The sequence below is a fragment of the Hesperophylax consimilis genome, chromosome 9, assembly GCF_061612785.1.
Source record: "Hesperophylax consimilis isolate HC1 chromosome 9, BYU_Hcon_1.0, whole genome shotgun sequence".
Taxonomy (NCBI): domain Eukaryota; kingdom Metazoa; phylum Arthropoda; class Insecta; order Trichoptera; family Limnephilidae; genus Hesperophylax; species Hesperophylax consimilis.
Genome location: NC_142844.1, coordinates 2,763,822 through 2,773,820, shown reverse-complemented (window position 1 = coordinate 2,773,820; position 9,999 = coordinate 2,763,822). Strand labels below are relative to the sequence as shown.

General features: G+C 34.6%; 1 protein-coding gene across 1 annotated transcript; it reads left to right on the top strand.

Annotated features, from left to right (window-relative positions):
- Positions 1–5,371: 5,371 nt before the first annotated feature.
- Positions 5,372–9,199, top strand: LOC149420787 (ELAV-like protein 1). The gene has a single exon (XM_089635539.1). The coding sequence runs from the start codon at positions 5,743–5,745 to the stop codon at positions 6,823–6,825; it is 1,083 nt and encodes a 360-aa protein (XP_089491665.1). The 5' UTR covers positions 5,372–5,742; the 3' UTR covers positions 6,826–9,199.
- The last annotated feature ends 800 nt before the right edge of the window (positions 9,200–9,999 follow it).

Genomic DNA, 9,999 nt, shown 5'->3' with positions numbered 1-9,999 from the left:
CGCATTGGGTGAAGTATTGATAATGGAGGTAGAAAGGAAATGAATATATTTAAAACAAAGCCACATCATAATCAACTTATAAACATCATGAAGACGGAGTAAAGACAACTTGAAATAAAAAATTAAATAATTCTAACGCAGCGTCACATTCATTGGTCAAATTCATTGTAGGTACATATAATGTTATTACATAAGTTGATAATAGTTTGTCAAATACTAGTCTATAGTTCAGCTGTTCCTAAACCAGGGGTAAAACCACTATTCTTATAAGGCAAATAAAATTGTAAGAACACATATTTTTGTGCAATTTATTATGATTAACAAAGACTATTCGTGTTTTCGTGTATTGTTTTATTCGATAACATTTTAAAAGGGGGGGTAAGTTTTTCTGTAAGGTCATAGGGTTAACAAGACTGAAAAGGTTAGGAACCGCTAGTGTATTTTTATATGTGTACAGCGCCCTTGAGGTGTTTTTTGAGAAAAATGGCGCCATACAAAACGTTCAAATATTTTTTTTTAAATATAAAAACTACTAAGAATAGGAAGCCCTAATGAAGACGACGGTAAATATTTTTTATTTACATTTATATCATACTTTATACCTACATCATGTACAAACTTTGCCATTGAAACTAATTAAAACATTGTTAGGTACCTACTAGTGACAACAGAAGGCGGACTCCCGTTCTTTATCCTTAGCTAAGGAATATACCTATCACTCTCATTTTAGCTACGCGGCTATCTCACCTGCTCTTATTTATGCCAATGTTAAAATGAGGGGGATAGGTATATTCCATAGTTGAGGATAAAGAAGGGAATTCGCCTCCAGGTGTGGTAATATAAAAGGAGAAAAAATGCGCGAACTTGTCAGTAGTTATAGCACATCGTTATGACCGGGTAACGCATCAAAATGACAAATCAACACACCTTTAAAAAGTGATAAAGTCATGAAACAAAAGAAACAGAAGTGATGAAACAAAAACTAGATTAAATAGTTTACGTCTTTATGTTAGTTTTTATCGTCGTTTTTTTATATCGAGTAGGCAGATATGGAATACATATAGTACCTATATGGTATATGCCCTACCATGCAAAACGAAGCGAAGCAAGCCCTACGAGAATTCATTTATGACCTCTCTCGATAATAACAGAAATGCCTTTTTTATGTGAATATCGCATAAGACGGCCTCCGGATCGCAATTCGCGGATTATAATCCCGGCGTGCGCAAGTAAAGTTTATTTGATTAATTTGTGTTATTTCACAATTAATAAGAGCAAATAAGCCCAAGTGTCGCCCTGGTGTAAGACCACCATTCAGATTTGAAACGTTGCTTGAAATGGCTTTACCCGTGCTTGATGACAAGATCTGAATAGCCAGGTACTCCACCACCTTGCTCTTCTCCATCTCCTTCTCCTTCCCACTACTTTCAGTTTCACAACATACTCAAATAGGGGATATATCATAGTATCTCTGACTCCAGACGATTACAACTCGACAGGCTCGAGACTACTGCATCCTCAATTGGGTTATGCTGTGAGGCTGAAGGTAGTGGTGAGCAATATTCGTGCGGCCGCCCACCTTTTAAAAATTGTCCGCACACATGTTTTCATCTTCCACACACATCTCGAAGAAAGGAATGTGTGAACAGAATTTTGTTTTGCGCATATATACACAAAATAACCGATGCTATTTTATAATAGGATCTCACATTTCGCACAATATGTTACGTATTTTTAATAAACACTTTATTAATTATCTCTTGTCTAAGGGTATTCCTGGCGAAGGAGAAGAATAAACAAAGATTCTTTATCTTTTTACTGTGACTGTATATATATATATTATCCTTCCGAGGTGATGCATAATTTTACGAAAATTTCGTCAGTATTTAGTTTAATTTAATGGGAATAAATATTTTTTATTATATAAAAGTAGTTTCAACAGTAGTTTATAAAACATTCGTTTCCGTAGTCAAAAATGGTAAATGCAGGTAACTCATGACTCATAGTGTATGGAGAATATATGACGCAAATGTGAATGGTAGCAGAAGTTGGGGACGCCCGAGGAAGACATGGCACGATCAAGTGAATCAGATACTTGAGTCGGGCCATGTCAAGAGTCAGAATAATAGAAGAGTATGTATGAGACAAGAGTATGTATTTCATATCTGGGTCATGTACTTCGAGGGGAGAAGTATCACTTGCTCCAGTTAGTATTGAAAGGCAAGATAGAGGGTCGTAGAGGGCCTGGTAGGAGACAAATGTCTTGGCTGCGAAATATACGAGAGTGGACCGGCATTAGAAGTGTGGAGGAGCTATTCCGGGCAGCGCAAGACAAAGAGACATTTTCTAGAGTGATCGCCAACGTCGGGGGGACCTGATACGGCACATAAAGAAGAAGAAGATGTATGAGACGATGCATGAATGTGAATTAGGCAAAGAGTGTGTGCCAGGACCGAGTTATTTGGCGGTTCGTCCTCTCTGCGTATCCCTGCGGGAAACAGCGTGATAGTTAGTTTCACAAATGTAATTTACGCTATAAAAAATCGTTAAATCGTTTGAGCGTCTAAAAATAACTTAAATGCCTTCCGAGAAGCATTTTTAATCCCTTTCTGCGTCTCCGCAGCTTCCCTACTCTCTTCAAACGAAAAGGTGAGTTACAATTTCTCTAAAATAAGATAATTCCTGATTTTTAACATTTCTTCTGAGCGGGTTACATCATCTTCTACGCGTTTTAGTACATTATAACCTCAGGCTTTAACGATAATAAACGTACAATTGTCCTTTTACTTGGTGTTACCAAAGCTTTCGATAAAGTATGGCATAGCAGTCTGATCTATAAAATGGACCGATTGGACATAACATCGCCCAACGATTCTACTCATCGCCAATTACCTTCTAAATCGTTTTTCCCTTATAAAATTAGACGATACATTCTCATCAATCAAGCCGGTGTTCCCCAAGGTTCAATATTAGCCCCCACCTATTTAATTTGTTCACAAGCGACATCCCTAGACAATGGATAATAACACCAAAATATGCTACTTTGCAGATGAAACCAATACATAATGTCAGATATACTCAAGATCTCACAGCCACACGTCTAGTTCAATCTCAATCTATCCTCCTGGACGAAGATTATAAAAAGCAACACAATAAATCCTACAATAAGCGCAGTCACAGTTTTCACTCGTAGAATATGTCGAAGCGGCCCCTCAAGTAATGTTTGAGGAGAGCGTGCCTTGGAACAAGTCACTTGAAAATAACAGATCCAAGAAAAAGTTAAATGCACAAATCACGCCATTAGTTCTAAGTAGAATAGTAAATTATCAACAGTCAATAAAAAGCTCAAATGCTCCAAAAAATTATGAATAATGCTCCTTCGTGGATCAGGGTTAACCAAAGATATTAGAAGAACTCTAATATCTTTGGGGTTAACACTACTACACTATATATACTCTACACAAAAATTCCCCTGATAAATGAATGATTTTATTACTTTCAGAAACATTTTATTCCGGATTACCCGGCCATAAAAATCCAACTACAAATTCGCTTCTAGCTATGATGCAAATTCTACATCCAAATGTAAAAGAGCGAAGGGCGCTGTAATTATAAGTTAAGAATGATCAGCCTGGCAAATAGATCGCATCGCATTTTTGTATTATTTTATTTATATAAATGTAATTAATATAACCCATAATATAGACAATGCCTATAGCATACATAAAATGTATGTACAAAACAACATAATAAAATTTAAAGTTATCAAACTATTGGTTAAAATGCCAAAAATCAAAATGCATATATGGAATTTATGAATCTCCCAGCTTGATCCTATACTCCTTTTCTTCTCTCCTTTACCCACTTCTTTATTTTAGCATAATCTCCAAAATAATTAACTTTAGCATGAGATACTTTTTTGGCTTATCCTTATTTAACCTCATAAAATGTATATATTTAATTACGGGCGCCTTTTTGGAGGTATATATATCTTTGTTTATTTGAGCCGTTGGTTTCTTGAAATAATAATAATGTACGGAGAAAGACCACCTAACAGAATCGAGGCTAAAGCCATGTTTGGTGAGCTGATCTGAGCTTCCTTTCCCTTCTTGCCAAGATAAAAATTGATAAATTAGGTTTCTACAAATCCAAAAAGTATTAGTTTCATCCTAATTTAGCTTCACATATTTCGGTTCCTATTTTAAAAATTACCTGCAAATGCCAAAGTTTTGTTCCGATTTTTTTTTAAATCTTCGAATCCAGGCAAGCGATAAAGTATCTACCTATTTAGGTAGGCGACACATTACGCTATACGCACCATGGCTTGGTCTAACACGTCAGACACGCATGATGATTTCGGGACTCGAATAGTTTTATTGCATAATTATTTCAAATGTGCGTCAAATTTTTTAAATTAAAAGTTCTTTGAAATTAAATAATTTAAAAAAAATAGTGCAGGAATGAAATTTCAAATCACGCACCCAAGCACGGATAACATAATATTATGTTTAATTAAATACATAATTATTACATTATCATTTTTACATGTTACATACATTGAATGGGTATTTTCTTTAGTCATTGAAAACATATTGCAGTTACCGACATCTATACCTTCGCAGTCAAAACTCTTACGTTTTTCACTGGAGGAAGGAATTTTGAATCCGTATAATGAAAATATTTTACAACCAACCAACAATAATAACGATAATCGAATGTTCTCAAACAATAATCATTTTTATTTTTAAAAATGTAGAGAATACCTTTTCCTAGACAAAACCGGTAGAGATAGTAGACCTCTCAGATTGATCGTACTTTTTCATCTACAATCACCCTTACTTACGTATAGTCTAAAAACTTTCATAGCTGACATATAGATGTCATACAAGGAAAGGAATAATCAAGAATATATTTTTTTAAAGATTTTGTTCCAAAACCATCGAAATGATATTTTAAAATGTTATCACTAAATATTTACAGTTTTTTCATAAACGCTAACTAAATTTTTTGAAATAAAAATCAAAAGCCTAAAATAATATTATAAACTTTCACCCCATTCACGTATTTGGGATGGGGAGTAAAAGTTCACCAAACAATGCCCCCGCGCGCCGTATACACAAAATCCATAACTTCAAGGTCATTGACACCAAACGCAAATGTTGCCATTTATATAAATCTCAAGTTTGTGATTCTCGTGTTATTTGGCATTAACGTATATTAAAAATTCTTTAGACTTATATTTTAGTTAAAATATTTTTTTTCCTATTTGTTTTGAATTTTGGGGTACTGTACAACCCCTAAATACATTATTGTTGTACAAACACTGTAACACGAAAATTATAAAATCGATAACAGTTGGCAAGCCTTTTCTACAATGAACTTAGCGAGTGAGTAAGCGTGCCGTGTCTTAACGTTTCCTACATTTTTAGTTATATTTGGTTTAACTTTTGATTTTGTGTTGATAATCACATGAAATTCAATATTTGAGTTCTCAATTTCTAATAAAAAGTGATTTTGAATTTAGTATTCTATCAAAAAGACGCTAGTTAATGGGTGTGGCTGCAAGGGAGGGGGATAAGTGCAGCATCTATTGATTTTCTTAGAGCACACGCTTGGCACATGAAATCAGTGATATTACTAAGAAACCTCCAAAGGCAATATTAATAGTGTATATTAGAAGTGAATTATAGTGCATTTATATATTTATTATTAGAATCGTAATTTTAAATAAAATCGTGCAAGATGATGGCTAAACCTTTAGACACATTAAACGCCAACCAGCAAAACCAAAATGGTGGCACAATTCAAGCCAACAAACAGGAATCGAAGACGAATTTGATCGTCAACTATCTTCCTCAGACTATGACACAAGAGGAAATCAGATCTCTATTCTCCAGTGTCGGCGAAGTGGAGAGTTGCAAGCTCATTAGAGATAAGGTGACCGTGTTTCCTGACCATATTCTCAATGGTCAAAGTCTGGGTTACGCTTTCGTCAACTATCATAGACCGGAAGATGCGGAGAAGGCTGTGAATACTCTCAATGGACTCCGCCTACAAAACAAGATAATTAAAGTATCTTTTGCCCGTCCCAGCTCTGAAGCTATCAAAGGTGCCAACCTTTATGTCTCCGGCTTGCCCAAACACATGAACCAATCAGACTTAGAGGGGCTCTTCAGTCCCTTCGGCCGCATTATCAGCTCTCGCATTCTCCACGACAACATATCAGTAGGCCACTTGATACCCGGTGGCGGCGATGATAACATCCAGGGGCTGTCGAGGGGCGTTGCTTTCATTCGCTTCGATCAGCGCGTTGAGGCCGAGCGCGCTATTCAGGAACTCAACGGGACCGTTCCTCCTGGTGCCACAGGACCCATCACGGTGAAGTGCGCAAACAACCCCAGCAACAATAAGACACTGGCTCCGCTGTCCGCCTACCTGGCTCCGGCTGCAGCTCGCAGATTCGCAGGTCCTGCAGGTAAAGCATTGCTGGCAATCAACAAGGGTCTGCAGCGGTTCTCTCCGCTGGCAGGGGATCCCACTCTGATCCCCGGGAACGCACTGGGCGGCTCAGGATGGTGCATCTTTGTGTACAATATCGCAGCCGACACTGAGGAGAGTGTCCTGTGGCAGCTGTTTGGACCCTTCGGAGCAGTCCAGAGCGTGAAGGTGATCAGAGATCCTGCTACCAACAAATGTAAGGGGTACGGGTTTGTGACAATGACAAATTACGAGGAAGCCGTGGTGGCAATCCAATCGCTCAATGGTTATACTTTAGCTGGGCAAGTATTGCAAGTCAGCTTTAAAACCAATAAAAGTAAATCTTAAGCTTGTTGTAATAAAGGTAATTTTACTAGGTAAACAACAATTTTATAACTAATAAAACAATGCAGATGTTTTTATATACTTATTGGAAACTTTTTCTAAGAGGTTAATATAAGAATCCTAATATTGTCTTGATTTTTAGTCTATGACGAGTGGATCACAACTGTATTAGAATTCATATTAGATAAAAATGGTGCAATGTAGTTCTCCATTACGATTCTCATCAGTCATACGGAAAGGCAATAGAGACAGTTTGTTTCCAGTTTAGTGAATTTATGAAAGGGGCGATTGTAATTTTATACATTTGAATGTTTGGTTGTATTTCCGTATGGCCCACTCCATGTTGTATCTTCCTACATAAGTACGTGACATTACTCTCTTGATAAGTACCTACCTTCATATTGATATTACCAACCCTTCTGTTGGACCTCCTAGTTTATGTAAACCATCGTATCGTATATAACAAACAAACAAACATAAATACCGAGGCTTAATAGGAGTCATCAATGGTGTTATTACTAAGTTAATTTCACCTTCAACCTAAAATCTCAATATTTTTACGCACATTGTGATAATAGCTAAAAGTAATAATTCCTTATTTGACTATAAGGCAATACCATGCTGATCTGAAGAAACGTCTCTCTAATTTATTTAAGTCAACTTAAATAAAATAATATTTATGTCTAACTTATCTGCTGTACACTACTCATATGTTCGTCTATCTTTGTTGTACTTTATGTCTCACTTGTGTAATAATATTATAGTAAGTTAATTGCAAATTGATTTCTTTCTGAATCAATTTGGTTAATCATCTTGATCAATCAATTGATCGCTTGAAGTATAATGTTATATTAAATTATTTTATATGTATGTATTTGCAATTGGCCATTTTTCCTCGTGCAAGTAGCGTAGCTTTGCCTGTATGTACATTTTGAAGGTTATAGTAAATTATTTATATTACTTAAGTCAACCAAATATAACGGAAGCATTTTAACATAATATCCAAATTTGAATCAATCACATTCAATCATGAGTATTATAACTTATACCATTTGTATTTCGGCCAATATTGGATTTAATATTTATTAATATAAAGGAAAATACTAAGCTTTCCCATTAAGTTTTCTTTGGGTATACCCAGCTGTTGTGAATTTGTGTTTTCACTGTGGAAATATTAAGTTAGGAAGTAAGGTAAAAATAAGTATGAGCCTAAGTTTTATGGGCAATCAATTATTGAAAGTACTTACATTTACAAATGGAACTAGTCAGCAATTATTACATTTGCGCAACTTTAGAGAATCTAAGAATATATCTAGGATCTATTGTAAGTTAAATTAATTTATTGCTTTATACATTTATTGTTTTTCTAATTTCATGACCAGAGTTTACAAAAAACCATGTTTATTTAATGTGTGCTATTTAACAGAATGTACTTGTGTAGTACAATGACGTACCGTACCGTATATGTACATGTATCATCTTCTGAATTTAAGAAAGTTTACATAATTAATGAATATGTGTGTCCTAAACTAGTCACATGACTCCATCGCTGGGGAACAGTAGCAGGAATTCTAGACTTTATAAGTTAATTAATATTGTGTTGTGTTGTCATATGTTTCATGTATGCTAACTGGACAAACAGTTATGTCTATACATCGAAGAATATACCTTTGGAAAATACCTGTCCGAAATCTAGACCAATTATTGATTATATTATTATTTAGTGTTTTTTTCTCGTTAGCATTGAAAAGTATGATTACATTTTTTCTTTTACATTTATGTAGATTTAAGTTCATTTTTATTTTATTAACTTGAGTTATCAGTAGTTTAAATTTAATTGATTTTGTTTATTTTCATTTATTTGATTTATTATTAATTTAATTTTCTTTTGTTGGGCAGGTATGGGTTTAATAATGGTGTGGCCTAGATTTTAGATAGGGCTTGATTTATTCTGTCAATAAACTATTTATACAGAATGAACAAAACCTTCGATGTTTATTTGGTTAAATTGTAAAAGTCAACGAATGTAATCTTGGTAGATCCAATTTAGATTATTATTGATTCTAGCAATAATAAACACCTCAAAATTATGTTTTTGTTTCATTTTTTTCCTATGATTTTTCCCATTTCCCTCCTTTTATTGCACATTTCTGACACATCCCAATATATTTTTATTCACTCAACACCACACTGTTCAGTCTTTTGCAATCCCATAAAACTTATAAAATATATTATTTTTACACTAAACATCTTGTATCAAACCTGAGTCTATATTCTGGCAGAATTGTATCGGAAAAACATCTTACAACGAGTTGCTTTCAAATTTTCTATGGGAGAAAGATCTTGCAGCACGCTGCTTTAAATTTTTACTAACCGTGTTGGAAATGTATTTCCTAGACAATGTTAAGAAAATAATTATTGAACACCAGTTTTAGAGCAATTTGTTGTATCAATGTAGAAATGCCTGGATTCGTTGTAAAACATAGTTTCCTTGGTGTAATGCTACCTACCCTATGTACAAATAATATCTTAAGTTTGATATAAGACAGTAAAAATATTTTCAAATGTACCCTACAATTAATTTGTGTTAATCTGCTTATAAAATGGACAGGACTTTAAACTGGATTATTAATTATAAGAGAGTACTAGCACAAAACAGATGGGTTTCTCATTCAAGACTTATCATATTTTTGTTCCCCTATAGGTACATACAGACACACCCCTTTTCGATGCTAACTTTTCAGTATAAGGGTGTGTTCTTTCTCTTAGCTCATTGAGCATGTGATGCTTTGGCAGCTGATTCCTAACGTATGTGGAATTGAACCCTGTTTTACTTGAGTTCAGTGCAACTAATCCAGTTTTTAGTGTTCAATTTTCCAATGCATCAGTCAAAATTTCATAAGTGGTGTATAAAACCTAATAACACTAGTTATTGATTACAATTATGTACTAAAACTTCCAATTAGGGGCTTGATCCACTCACGGGTTCCCAAGTAATAATAAAAGTAGTTCCAAACGTTACCCACTAAAACAAATTTATTTTTTTATTATTTGCATTTTATCTCCATTATTTAAATAATAACGACAATTTCCTCATAATCTATAACAACAAACGCGCAATCAATGGTTTTCCTTTGTGATATAATTGATCAAATGTTAGTTTTATGATTCCTCCAG

Coding starts and splice junctions, on each gene's coding strand:
- LOC149420787 (XM_089635539.1), top strand. CDS start 5,743: ATGATGGCTAAACCTTTAGACACATTAAACGCCAACCAGCAAAACCAA.